General features: G+C 41.9%; 1 protein-coding gene across 5 annotated transcripts; it reads left to right on the top strand.

Annotated features, from left to right (window-relative positions):
* The first annotated feature begins 2,207 nt into the window (after window positions 1–2,207).
* On the top strand, window positions 2,208–13,322 carry plekha2 (pleckstrin homology domain containing A2). 5 transcript variants are annotated; one of them, XM_026186740.1, is made up of 12 exons: window positions 2,208–2,290; window positions 5,725–5,885; window positions 6,015–6,071; window positions 6,481–6,529; window positions 6,659–6,756; window positions 7,873–8,004; window positions 8,189–8,278; window positions 8,364–8,432; window positions 8,602–8,672; window positions 10,794–10,857; window positions 12,359–12,436; window positions 12,554–13,322. In XM_026186740.1, the coding sequence occupies exons 2-12, from the start codon at window positions 5,745–5,747 to the stop codon at window positions 12,995–12,997; spliced, it is 1,293 nt and encodes a 430-aa protein (XP_026042525.1). In that variant the 5' UTR covers window positions 2,208–2,290; window positions 5,725–5,744; the 3' UTR covers window positions 12,998–13,322. The 5 variants fall into 5 exon arrangements, with proteins under 5 accessions (XP_026042525.1, XP_026042527.1, XP_026042528.1 ...); XM_026186742.1 differs by lacking the exon at window positions 2,208–2,290 and adding an exon at window positions 2,357–2,779; XM_026186743.1 differs by lacking the exon at window positions 2,208–2,290 and adding an exon at window positions 2,357–2,790 and having other exon boundaries at window positions 12,626–13,322.
* The last annotated feature ends 681 nt before the right edge of the window (window positions 13,323–14,003 follow it).

The raw sequence follows: 14,003 nt of genomic DNA, 5'->3' as shown, positions 1-14,003 counted from the left end.
ATGATGTGACTGGATACAGTAGTGCCTCACTAGAGGTCAGCACAACACTGACAACCCACTGCTTGATTGTGTCACAGATTCAGGAAACCAGTGCTCCTTAAAATAGTGCTTAAACAGTTTCCATTTCCATAAAAAGTTTTTTTTTTAGTCAATATTAAAATCCATAAACCACAAACTAATAAAACTCACTTAGCTGCTTCTCTTTTCTCATGCATTTAGCTGAAGGGGCTGTGGCAAGACCTTTTTCTGTTGGTAACAAAAATCTGAGATTATTTCACAGAGTGAATTCGTAACAGATCAGATGCATCTGATGATATTCTAAGCACTAAAATGACCTAAAGTTTTTTTTCCACATAATGGTCACATGACATCTTTTATGTGTGTGTCCATTTGCGTGCTTGGAAAGTCTTCAGTTACTTCAACGCAGCTTACCCGTCACCCCCTCTGACCCGATCTCTTTCAGACACAGTTATGAAGTCGTGCACATACAAGGCCTTCTGTGACAAGGCTAACAGCGGCACTTCCGGAGCCAAGATGCATTGCTGCTTTGGCGATGACTGTAACGGGCCCCACAAGAGTCACAGCCACGGTGGTCATCACAACAGCACAGGGGCAACCTCTTCCAGCCCAGTCCTGCTGATCACAGCCCTGCTGCTGCGTATGGCCTTGAGTCAGCTGTAAATTCCTCCATCTCTTCCTCCCTTTTTTTGTTTTATTTTCCTTCCAGTGATTCATCACCTCCTCTTTATCTGTTTTATTTTTAAGTTCAAAAAAGGGATTTGAGTTGCAGAGAGTTTCATGTGGTTTGTGACAAATATCGTGTTTCAACAAGGGTTTTTGACGGCTGTGGTGGAAGGGAGTGTGGTCTGTTCTGCAGGTACAAGCTGCTTTAAAGCTGCTTCCTTTGTCTAAGTTATCATCCTCTCAAACAGTACCCTTGTTCTCTGTAGCAGCTTGTTGAATTTAAGAGGATTTGAACCTGGGGAGTGTTTGTGGTGAATAAATGTGTACAAAGTTAAGAACAGCTCACAGCTCTGATGCACCCGGGGGGGGGGGGGGGGGGGGGGGGACTCGGGTGTGGTTTTGGTAACTAAGTGCTGGGGTGCCTCACTAGTTTAGTGCACAGCTAGCTTGCTTCACACCATAGAACCACAAAACAAATCTCTTTCGGACGGTAATCTGAAACTGATTTAAAAGGTTTAAAATTGTCTGTGATGATGCTTTATTTTATCTGTATGCAAGCTTGTCTGAATAAAGACCTAATCACACCCTTGTTTCGTGTGTGGGTGCAGTGCATGGTAAACTGTGGCTCAGGTACCCTTGGTGTGGCATTTGACACACTGCTCCTCACTAAATTTGTGTTTATGTTAATGTCTCTGATGTAAAAGCACACCTCGGGCGTCTTCTGTACAGTAAAGGAAACATTCAGTCTGTGATTTTCAGCAGCAGCAGAAGGGTCTGCTGAAACTTCAAAGCTTCCTTTTGCAACAGTGTAAGTTAATTTCAGTGCAGTCGCCACAGGATATGAAATCAGTGAGGTAGGTCTCCGTCCTGAGGCAGGTCATATGACGTGCAACCACTTCCTCTTAACAGGAGGACACAATTTTGCCGAAAGCAACAAAAGTGAACACAGAATCCCTCCTGTGAATGTAGATATTTGTTATTTCAGCACTTACAAAGGTGTCGTGCTCAGATCCAGGAGAGACTTTACATGTGTGAAAACTTTAAAACCAGAATCTTGACTAAACTTGGAGTGAGATGTTGAAACTGAGAGGTCAGGTCAGTTCACCTTTTAAGCCCTCTTTTTTTTTTTTTTTTTTTTTTTTAAATCACTCAAGTGTTTCATCACAGACCTCAATTGTGGTCACTTTTGTGTAAAGGTGGAATAAAGCAGGCTTTAAGCATTTTATTAGAATACGCTGAGTTTCTTTACATCCTGTGGCAATGTCAGATGGATGACTCATTATTTTACACAACATTTAACACTGAAGTTGCTGTTTTGCAAGTTAGACAAATTTAAGATACTTACTAAAGTTTTATCTATGAGCTCTTCAACTTAAGTACCCATAGAAACTGCCAATAAGGTAATGTGTTAAAAAGGATCCTTTCTGTATAAGTTTAAAGCCTGAATTTCCATGAACACCTTTGACTGACAGCCTTAAATTCCTCCACACTTGCATATATTTGCTTTTGATGTGTCTTCTTTAACTTTGGATGTTTGTCTCTGATAGCACTGGGCTACACTAGTGCTTTGTCGCTGTGCTTCAACGGTCGTGCTTCGGGATATAAGGTTAGTAAATATAAGTCTGATAACCACAAATGCTTTTTCATGGAATATGTTTTGCATATTTTTGTTGCACGGGATCACATGCAGCTACAACACTCAACTCTTCCAATAGCACGCACTAATCGGCATAACCGACCGTTTTCTCTTTATCTAAATAATGCAGAACTTTCATGCAGGCGTGCGGCTGCTATTGATGACACTGGTCATGTGACACGAGAATTTATGGGGTTAAAGGTCTGCAGAGGAGATCTATCAACAAATACACTTACAACTACACGACGAAGTTGATTTTTTTTTTCCTTTTTAATGTGTGAAAGCGTTTGAAACAGCATTTTAAAGGGTTCCCGTGAGGCAGTTAATATCTTTAAATTTGAACAACAGCCTCGCTTTTGGTGGAGAACCTTTAACTTTAGGCTTGCTTCATATATATATTTTAAAGCACCAACTGTTTTTGGCATAACATCTCGCACCTGTCAGCATCACCTACCAGCGGTAATGACACTGTGAGTCTTGTATTCCTGTTTATCCAGGTTTACACTCCCTTCCCTTTCAGCTGTTCTATGTGAACTACCGGGTTCATCTGAGTGTGTGCGTCTCGTGTTTGTCTTTTTTTTTTTTTTTTTTTAACTTAAAACTGAAGATAAAAGTAGAGTTTGTATGTGTGTGACAGAGAAAAAAAGACCTGTTCAGATTAAAGCAACAGCAGACAGGAGGAGGAGGAGGAGAGCCCTGCTTGTGCTCATGGGACGCATAGATCACATCCGGGGCTGGTTTATTCTAATAACGAAACGTCCAACCCGGAAAAAAGGACAAGTCTTCTGAAATCGGATCACACAAACAAATTGAAGAGGGTGTCGGAGTTTCACGCACGCCGGTCTTGCGAATATCCACGGCTTATTTTAGGTTTTAAAAACTTTATTTAGCATGCTTCTGTTCACCAAACTCGCGTCTCTCTCCGCTGCTTCGTAGCCCTGCGGGGCGCTGGCTTTGGCGCACGCCGACTCTCCATAGCGGGTAAGTTAAGTCGACAAGGGGACTTTGTGACTTTGTGTGTGTGTGTGTGTGTGTGTGTGTGTGTGCGCGCGCGCGCGCGGTACAGTAGGTGTGGCTGGCCGTTGAGTCGTTGGATCTGGTGAGTCAGTGCAGGTCATCTGAGCTGAACAAATGTAATGTCTGTCAGGTGTTGCTGAGTAATTGCGCCTGATCACATTTTGACACTTTTCATTGCATGCTCATAATCACGTTGGACATGCACGCGCATGGCAGTCAAGCTTGGTATCCAGGGGCGTGCTGCACGCCGCAGCTCTTACTGTCAGTTAAACGATTTGCTCGATTAACTGCTCCACAAAATGCCAAACATCTTAAAATAGCGCTCCATACTAGACGAAAACCCCCCAATTGTGTTCCGGATTTCAAGATCCGGATTTCTGCTTTTGTATAATCCTTTAAGATCATTTTATTTATTTATTTATTAAATTTTACATAAAAGTGATTGTAGGGAGTGTTGAAACTACTTGGGTGAAGATTGTTTGATGACACAACAAACTGTATTTTTATTTTATTAAGGAGCTATTCACCGTTTTCACACCTCAAAGTTAACTCAAATACCAGAGGAAGAACTACCGAGCCTGTCTTTAGCAGCTCTGGGGTGAACTTTGATAAATCTGAGAACAAAGTAAAGCATTTACCAGGCAGAACAAAAGATGCTGCACTGCTGTAATATGTCTGTAACAAGTTTCCCCCAACGATTAAGAAGAACATGACTAAATCTCTCAGACATGCCACACGTTGGTCTAAGAGATTTACTATCAGTTTCTGTCAAACTGTGTTGTTTGCACACAGATGAAGCAGATATGTAAAGGTGTTGTAGGTGGTTTTCATTTCATTACCTTGGATGTGGTATAAGTCAATTAATATCGCTGCTGTGATCTGTACATTCTGTTTTCCTGCACACAAACTGATGATTGCTCTGTTTATATTATCCTGCCACGTTTCAAAGCTAAGGTACTTGATAGAAATGTAAAGACAGTTGAAATGACATTTGTCAGTTTTACCAAAGATGCCACAGTTTCGCCGCTGCTTGTCTTTATAATGGCTAAGCCAGATGCTTTCTGATGCCGAAAATGGTTTATTGTGCACATGGGTGCATGTGTGGGGAGTGTGCTACTGTCAGAGCTGACCTCTGTGGCATCGTTTTCATTTTTCCATTACACCAAGGCTTTCTGTAGAGCGCCTCTGTATCTTTGACCTATTTAAATAGCAGCAGACTAACACATCAGAAGCACAACCCACAAATTTTTTCAAAGCAGTTTCAAAATGAAACATTTTCTTACCCACGAACTCAAAAATAGATTCACTGGAGATTCATCGGCACGGTGAAGACATAGTCTGTGTTTGTCTTCTGTTCCTCTGAGCGGGTTGTCTGAATATTTTCATGGAAATGTTGATAATTTCCATCTCCTGAAGGCTTCTGAGCCAGGACGAGCCCGTAAAAAAGTACTGGCAGGGCGCACGGCCATTCAGTCTTGATTATGTATTTTATATGACTGTCACGTTATAATTTTTGGTCTTTTATAAAAAGATCAGTCACAGATGTGGCCTAGTTTGCCATCATATTACCTTTGTGGCCTCATTACATTCAAGTTTTTCCATAGATTCAAATCTAGTAAGGATCTTCCAAATGGATCTATTAATTTATTTGATTATTTATTTTACTGGGTGCATCCAACTTTGGAGTTTGTCTTTGTGATTACTTCACATTTAGTTGACAGAGATGCAAAAGAGGCTCCGTCAACAGTGAAAGTTCCTTTGGCAACTTAAGGAGGACAAGAATATAAATGAAGCCATAAGCCTTGTGGTTCCCCATAAGAAAAATAAATACTATGAAATGTTTGCCAATTGATAAAATGTAATTAAAAGTCTATAGAGCTGAGGCTCTCTGGGCCAAATGAGCCTCGACTGTGTTGAGGAATCAGTCAGCAGCTTGGTGATTCACACGCATGGCATTGTTTCAATGAACACATCTCACCAGCTTTCTTCCCCTCCTCTCATCTTCTTTCTTCCCTCCCTCGCTCCCTGCCTTTCCTCCCTCTCCTCTCTCCTTGCTCTTCTCTCTTCTCTGGCCAATGGAAATGTGCGTGTGTGCAGATCATGAGTGCAGTCTGTAATTTTTGGCTGTGGTGGAGGGCCTCAGCTCAGCCTCGGGCTTCAGGGTTTGCTGCACAGCCTCAATCACGTCACATGAAAAACTGCTGAGTGCGAGCGGTCTATTTCTTCCTGCGTGTGTGCGCGCATGCATGCCTGTGTGCGCTTGAACACTAAATGAATTTATCCTCCACATCTGCCTGTCTTTGCCTCCTGTTGCTCCTTTCACATGTTGTCTCTCTTTGTCCATCCCACTCGAATCTTTCTCTTCCTAACTGTCCGTCTGTCCCCAGTGATATGTGATATCGACAGCATGCCGTACGTGGACCGGTTGAACCGTGTGTGCGGCTTCCTGGACATCGAAGAGAAGGAGAACAGCTGCCGCTTCCAGAGACGATACTTCATCCTTGACACGCAGGGAAATGCACTGCTGTGGTATATGGACAACCCTCAGGTGCTCCACACGCGCATGCACGACCCACACTTTCACAAATAGCAAGAGGAAATGAAATTGACCAATAGTGGTCATATAACCTTGGACTCTGAGCCAACGACGAGTCTGTGTATTTGTGTTTGTATGCAGAACCTGCCCAGTGGAGCCAGCTCTGTTGGCAGCCTGAAATTAACCTACATCTCTAAGGTAAACCACTTTCATGACTGACTCCGCAGTGTGGTTGCATACAGTAAAGTCCAGCGCACCAACTTAGATATCTAAAATGCGAGCACACAAGAATTCACAGAATACACACAAATAGCATGCAAATTCGTGCAAGAGTTCATAGATACACAAAGAGGTCAGAGTTATCTCTAGTTAACGGTCACATGCAGCGCAGAGCTGAGGCAGACGCTGTGAAGTTTTCCAGATGTCAGCGCGCTCACTGAGGTAACCACAGATAATGACATCTGGCTCCTCTGCACTGCAGCACTGACGGCTTCTCCCTGGACACTCAGTCAGATCTATGTCAAAAATGTGAATCTTCTATTCCTCTGTTTTTTTTTCACTCCTTTCAGTTTATATTCACATTTCTTTTCTCTTCTTCTATCCTCAGGTGAGTGAAGCTACAACGAAGCAAAAGCCCAAGACAGAGTTCTGCTTTGGTGAGTTTTTTAGGGAGGAACTGAGTGACACTGATGAAATGGTTCACAATCACATAATCTCCCATATGTGATAGTATTGTCCATTGCATTTAATGTGGATATTTACGGAACTGATTTCTTCTCCGGCAGTCATCAATGCACTTTCGCGACGGTACTTCCTGCAAGCCAATGATGTGACCGACATGAGAGACTGGGTGGCTGCTCTCAACAAGGCCAGCAAGATAACAGTAAGTGCCGTTACATGAGAAAATGCTTGATCTAGCAGTTATTGGTGGTGTTAGGGTGGGGGAGTGGGGGTTGTTTCCACCTGAGTGCAGGAAGCTGCAATTTTGCTGCGGTGGGACTGAAACCAGTTTGACCCAGGCGGCTGCAAATGCCAGCCCGTTGCCCACAGATACCCCTTCGCACACAGACACACACACACATACACACATTGCTGAATGAGGAAACTGTGAATGTGCAAGAAGACGAGTGATAACGCAAACGTCACTGCGGTGAAGGTGTCGAAACTTGTTCATATGTATTTGCATAATATTTGTGTGAGCTCAATGAAATGCCCGGGAGCCTCGTTGATCAGTGATATTCAGATGTCTCCTGATGGAAGGTAACAGAGAAGAGTGTCTCTCTGCCTCTCTCACCTGCTCACTGACACAGGAAGCGGCACTGTTCACTCTTTTTCACTTCCCCATCGAGGGCAGGGCTGCTCTGCCGCCTTTTTTTTTTTTCTTTTTTCTTTCATCTTTTCTTTTTCTTTTTCTGAGCGAGTGTAAAAAAGGAAATCATGATGTAATTGCAGGAATAAAAGTGGCACGGGGGGAGTAAAGTTATTAAAATGCATCTCTTAATATTTGTCTGTTTGAGCTAGATGTGTTGCAGTTTATTAGGAAATGATACATTTAGCTGAATGATTCAGCTGAATGACCAGTTTTGGGAAACTGTAGGCTAGATAACGGCTCTAAAAGCAGAAAATGCAGCACAGCATCACACAGCCGTACTATTGTTTTTACTTTATGACCAGCATGCACCTGCAAATCTGTTGTTTTTCTTCTTTTCCTGCTCCCTACTTGATATACACCCCACGCTAACATTTGTGTGTCTAGTGGGTTTTATTTGCTTGGATACACTTGGTTGCGCTTTTGTGCATCAGTGGACTTTGAGAAAGCTTGCATCTCTCATAGCAGATCACATATGATGTGTTTTCAGTTATCTCTGCAGTAAAACAGTCACGGTGTTGTGGCAAGCGTATGACTAAGAAAGTATTCCCAGAGTGAGGAAGAGCGGCTGTGGAAATTAAACAATGAAGTCCTTTTATTTGCTCTCAGAGGTGTCCCGTCTCTTCACAGGTGCCTAAGTCTTGCCCTGCACCTGTGAGGCCTGATGTGACCACAGTGATCAGTGACGCTCAAGGAGGGAAGAGACAACAGGCCTACAAGGCTGAGATTATTGGCGGCGTGGTGGTGCACACTCCTATTCAGGTAAAATGAATAGGACACACACACTTTTTTTTTTTTTTTTTTTTAAGCATTATAAGAATGAAAACTGTGGCAAAAGCACACAAAAATGCGGTGTGCTAAGCTAGTCTGAGTTATCGACAGTGGTGGTTTCCGTGACCATGATATCTAAAGTGATAATAAAGATGGTTTTCATGAAATGTTTCAGAACGACAATGAAGAGACGGAAGGGAGAGAGAGGAAGGGCAACAGGCCGGGTTTGCTGAGATGTGGTTACTGTGTTAAACAGGGAAATGTGGTGAGTCTCATAACAGGTTTAGACTGAGACTGAGTCTGAGTAAAAAACAGCATGTGTGGAAATGGTAATGTGGTATGTGTTTCAGAGGAAGAGCTGGAAGAGGCGGTTTTTCACCCTGGATGACAACGCAGTCAATTACTACAAGACTGAGTCGGTGAGAAAACAGGGTTTTCATGTTTTTGCCCATGTTTCTACATGCTTAAGAGTGACTATTATCTTTGTCGGAATATTTTTGTCCCAAATTTTTGAAAACTACAGTGTTATAGCAGCCAAAACATTAAAAAATAACCCACAATAATACAAAAACAAAAAATCTGTCTTAGGAGAAAGATTTTATCCGATCTATTCCACTGAGGGACATTCAGAAGGTGCATGAATGCCTCGTCAAGTCAGGGTGAGTAAAACATGAAAGTTGTCTGAGTCTGCCAGCATTTTTGCTTTCCCTCTGTCTGGTTATCGCTATACTATGTAAACAATTGTGAATACTTGCATGTGAGCAGATGATACACTCTTAACCGGTTTTAAAGTGTTGCATTGCATGTATGGACAAGTTTATCCTTATCATTTTTAGATGAGTTTCACAGGTTTTAAAAGGGGCCCTTAAATATAAGTTATAAATGGTGTGAACAAAGGTAGTGAAAGTTTGAAATAATGAGGTCAACATGTGATCGTTATGAGCCAAATGTGTAGGCTTTAGTCTGATCTAAACCCAGATTATTTTTTTTTCTACTCATAACTCTGTGAGCCTTCTCAGAGAAGCTCCTCTCACCTGCTGCCCAAACCTTCTGTTTGCAAGAAGCAGCTAATCAGAAGAGAGCTGGATCAAAGTGAGCAAAAACAAATAGCTTTAGACAGATGATAAACTGAGGAACTGCACCATGGCTCAGTATTAGGAAATTAGGTTACACTTTATAATACGCCGCGTGACTAAAACTGTAATTTCTCTGTAATTAAATTGAACTTTTTTTATTTGAAATTACAATCTAATTATATTTCCCTACAAATGCTTAACGGTAGGTAGACTACCAAAAGGTGTTAACAAGTCAGGATTTTACAGGAAGCACTGAAATAATTGCACTGTGTAAGTAATTTTATGCGGTACAGTAATTTTAAGTATTGCATAACTGAAACGCACTCCATAATATGGCCCGTGCCCCAAAAAGTACAGCATACTTACAGTTTAAGATGGGGAAATATTGTATTTTTATCCATAAAATGACCAAGAAATTACAAAATATCTAAAATTACTTACAGTATCATTTCTGTCTTTTTCCCTGTAAAATACATCAAGTTATGCACTACTTAGATTTATTTACAATATAATATTTTTTTGTTTCCTCTAGAAACCTGTCTTGTTACCCCCTTTTTATTCTAGTGTACCGTATTTTTCGGACCATAAGGTGCATTAAGCGAAACAAGCATTGGCATTCATCTTCCAGCTTCACTGTTTATGTTATGCTTGCGATCACGTAGCACATCATTATATACCAGCTAGTCCAACTTCAGTAACCCTACAAACTTCACTGCTGTTTCGTTTTCTGTCTTCATTTATGTTGGAAGTTATAGCAGAGCTGTAAGTTTTAATTTTTCAGAAATCTCTCAGTCAGAACATCATGTTTCGGTGGAAACTAGCGAGCTAACTTCCTGCTAAGGCTCCTGACTACGGTAGCCGCAATGCTCCGACAATCCATCAAGCGGTGCGGCTTCGTTGCTTACCAAAGTCGTACTAAGACATTTTTTTGACAGATGTTTGAGTGCCGTGAACCACATAAAATCGGTTCGAGGTCAGTAAGCACAACCAGAATTCATACATAAGGCGCACTTTCGGTATACATGTCTTTAAGTATTTGTAGGTAGGTAAATATAATTAGATTACACTTTAAAATAAAATACATAGAAATTCCATTTAATTACAGGGGGATTACGTCCTTAGTCACTGGCCATATTATGAACTATTGCAGAAAATTAAGAATTATTTAGTATTGTAAATTCACAGCTACTGTAATCAAGAGTCCAAGAAAAACTGGAACTGCAAATGATCATCATAGGTCCCCTTTTAAATATCAGTGCAAGATAAAGTTTTATATAGTTTATAGTTTATATAGTTTTAGCTCATGATCCAGTATTGAAGTTGGCCACTGAATACAACTTGACAGCTGGAGAAGTTGTGGATGGTCTTAAAAAATACATGGAAAATATTTTTGTTCAGATCTTTAGTATGAGTTTTTGGCGTTTTTATAAGTGGACATTACAAACAAACTTTATTTTCATGTCTACCGTCTTATTGTATGCGCTGTTACAGTGTTTTTCCCTCCTCTGTTGAAACCTCTCTTTCTCCCTTAATAATTAGTCACTTTAGGCTTGAAGTTGAGCTTCAGTTGCGAACCTATTAGATTCATTTGTATATACTTGCTGAACTTGAATGTATAAGTATTGTAAATGACACTGTAGAACACACTCTAGCTTTTGTCCCTTTCTTTAGCTGCTTTAAGTTTTAACTTTTTGCATCCATCAGGGAGCTCCTGCTTAGAGACAACCTCTTTGAGATCATCACCAGTAACCGAACGTTCTACATTCAGGTAAAACCTTGTTCTCCTTTTGTATACAGCACTCATTAAAAAAAGGCCTGCATTCATGAAATGAAGGGAATGTCCCTGTTGTATTTTTAGACATTTGAATAAGAACAGAGAAGCTCTGTATTCCCTGGTGACACCGTCCTGATCTGTCGACATGTTTTCTCTAAATGCTCTGCTGCTGAAGTGTGGCGCAGTCGCTTTTTTAAGGAACATGCGAAGTTTGTTTTTGTGAAAGGGGCACAGCCATCTGTTATCATAACAACAATAATATCCATTCCCCCTCCTCTCCCCCGGGAGAACAGCTGACGGAGGCGTTGGGGGCTGGATCAGATAGGAAGTGCGGGGATAGAGACAGACTGCAGGCAAGAGCGCTTTTGTTTGTTTGTGCAAGGGGAAAAAAAGGAAGTGTGAAAAACAAATAATAAAATGAAGTAAATAAAAACAGGATAACCACAACTTCTCATTCCGTGTGTGGACACTGTAATAAAAAGTGATCTAAGCTAAAATAAAGATGAATATTGGAGTCCTTACACACCTTTAATAGCTTGAGAGCGGATAGTGATCTCCTGTCGTGCATTCTTTCCAAACATAAACACATGACAATAAGTACAGTTACCACCGAGGATAATTTTCGAGTACTGTTCTAGCTTTTTTTTCTGATAACATCAGGCAATTCCCATGTAGTGCCAAACCACAATAATAGTTCCCTTAAGGCACTTTATATTATAAGATGAAGACACTACAATAATAGAAAACCCAAACAATCAGACGACCCCCTATAAGCACGCAGCTGACGACAGTGGGAAGGGAAAACTCGCTTTTAATAGGAAGACACCTCTGGCAGAATCAGGCTAAGGGGTGGCGATCTGCCAAGACCAGTTATGGTTGGGAAAGGGGGACAGGAGGAAAGACGGCCAGAGATTATTAATAACTAATGATTAAGTGCAAAGTGGTGTATAAACACATAGAGAGTGAAGAAGAAATGCTCAGTCCACACCAGCAGCCTAGACGTATTGTAGTGTAACTCAGGAAGGGTACGGGGTCATGTGAGCCAATCCTAAGTTTAAGCTTTATCAAAAAGGGAAAAGAGTGTCCAGGGTTGCCAGTTTGGATTTGTCTGTGGAGCTTGCTCCAAAGACGAGGGAAGCTGAAAGCTCCGTCTCCCATTCTATTTTTATGATTAATATTTGTGTTGCTGTCGAACACCAGCAACATCTTTGCTGATGCCTCACTACCTGCCGAAGCGAGTTCTGGTGCTCTGCCTTTGGCAGATGGGTAATTTGAGCCTGGTTCTGTTGGAGGCTTCTTCCTGTTAAAAATGAGTTTTTCCTTCCCGCCATTGCCAGGTGGTTGCTCATAGGGCATTGTTTGATTTTTGGGTCTTTACCTTACAGTATACAGCGCCGTGTGACGACTGCTGTTGTTGCGTTTTGGCCTTATTAAAGGGCAGGTAACAGGCACAAAAGCTACCATGAAACATAACATGGGCCCTTTCTCTCTACAGACAGACTCGCCAGAGGAAATGCATGGTTGGATCAGGGACATTCAGATGAAGATCCAGGATTTCAGGGGTCCCTCTAAGGTAACTCTATCTTCAGAAATGGATAATTCTTTACTTCTAGCTGTAAGTTATTGGGAGAAAAGTGTAAATCCTTGCTTACGATTGACAGCGGGGATGCTTTTGTCTCTTTAATTGCAGGGTTTTTCTTTTAAACGTGCTTCTTCGTGCTATCGGAGTTACAATCCTTCCTCTACATCTCGTGGTTCGCAGAGTGAAGCAGATAGGAGACCTCAGCTGGTGAAGTCCTGCTCTGTGGCGCCAGGATGGCAGCCCTGGACACCCGTTCCATCGTGTGAACCGTCTATCATGGATAACGAGGATGAGGACAGCGCCTTCAGCTCTGTGCCGCTCTCCTCTTCGTCCACCTCCTCATCTGCTTCCTCCTCCTCAAACTCCCTCTCTACCCAAAATCCTTGCCCCGTCACACATCCGGCACCTTCGGCCAGTGGACTGGGGATGCTCACAGCATCCGCAGATGCGGCGAGTGGGCGTCGAAGGCACCGCTCGCAGCCTCAGCCTCAAACCGGCTGCAGCTTTCCCTTCAGCCTGGATGACGACAGCATCCGCACCACAGATGTGTAATCCAGAGATGTTTGAGGAGACTCCTGCGTGGGCTGTGCTGACACCTGTTTTTAAATGAATGTGACTCCTATTGAAGGGCCACTGTGACCATCTGCCTCAATGCCAGGCCATGAGCTTGGTGCCCCCTACTGGTGAAGTAGCACTTATACAGATGAAGGATGCACCCGGCTGCAGGAAGGCTAAGAGGCATAGTGTTTGTTGTATACAGGACTGTGAACAGATAAAACGGAGTGTTTTCTTTTTCCTTTTTTTGTAAGTGTAACTTCCTCTGAAAACTTGAATGATTTTGTTGATTATTGCCGACAGTAAAATGATGGCACACGCTTTTCACTCTGTTTCTTTGCTCCTATCAGCAGGACCCCATTATCACCCCAGTTACAAGTGTTCACATTCACAATATATTTTTATGTCCAAGCTTGTTTTTGTGTTTAAATGTATCAGACGGTTGTGTTTCTGTTTTTTGTTTTTTTTTGTTTTGTATTTTTTTTCCCCGGGCCAACAGTGTTTTCCTTTGCTCTTGAGGGGCATCATGTGTGGAAAAACTTCACATAATAATTAACAAGCATTTTATACCTGTTATCTTTCATGTGTTTTGCCATGAAAACCCTCAGAGGCAAGTAAAGGGGGGAAAAAAATCTGGTGATCCATTTCTAAACCTGCTCTATGTTGTTTCTTCTCTTGTTTGTATGAATTAAGAATGGCTAACATTTTTTTACATTTCATTCACTTTTTGCTAAATGTCATCTATTCGCTCTCTTTCTGAAAGGCTTTGCTCTTGCAATAGTCATTTTAGCCACATTAAGCCAACACTCCATTTTTAAAACAGACAAAGCCGGACATGTTTCCCTTTAGTTGGATTATTGTGTCTTAAAGGGAGCACACAAGTTCACCCATGGCTTGACACGCCTTCCACAACAGCAACTCTAAGGTACTAGGAAGATTGTACAGTTGATGCGAAGAAGAGTAACACTAATGACTGTGTGCACGATAACATCTGTATCAACAC

The sequence above is a fragment of the Astatotilapia calliptera genome, chromosome 12 (genome assembly GCF_900246225.1).
Source record: "Astatotilapia calliptera chromosome 12, fAstCal1.2, whole genome shotgun sequence".
Classification (NCBI taxonomy): domain Eukaryota; kingdom Metazoa; phylum Chordata; class Actinopteri; order Cichliformes; family Cichlidae; genus Astatotilapia; species Astatotilapia calliptera.
The sequence above is the reverse complement of the archived record's forward strand: the minus strand, read 5'-3'. Positions and strand labels throughout refer to the sequence as shown.

Excerpts from the sequence above, each read along its gene's own strand:
- plekha2 (XM_026186740.1), top strand. The coding sequence starts at position 5,745 with ATGCCGTACGTGGACCGGTTGAACCGTGTGTGCGGCTTCCTGGACATC. Across the intron at positions 6,530-6,658 it reads CAAGACAGAGTTCTGCTTTG|TCATCAATGCACTTTCGCGA; the intron begins GTGAGTTTTTTA and ends CTTCTCCGGCAG. Across the intron at positions 12,437-12,553 it reads ATTTCAGGGGTCCCTCTAAG|GGTTTTTCTTTTAAACGTGC; the intron begins GTAACTCTATCT and ends CTTTAATTGCAG.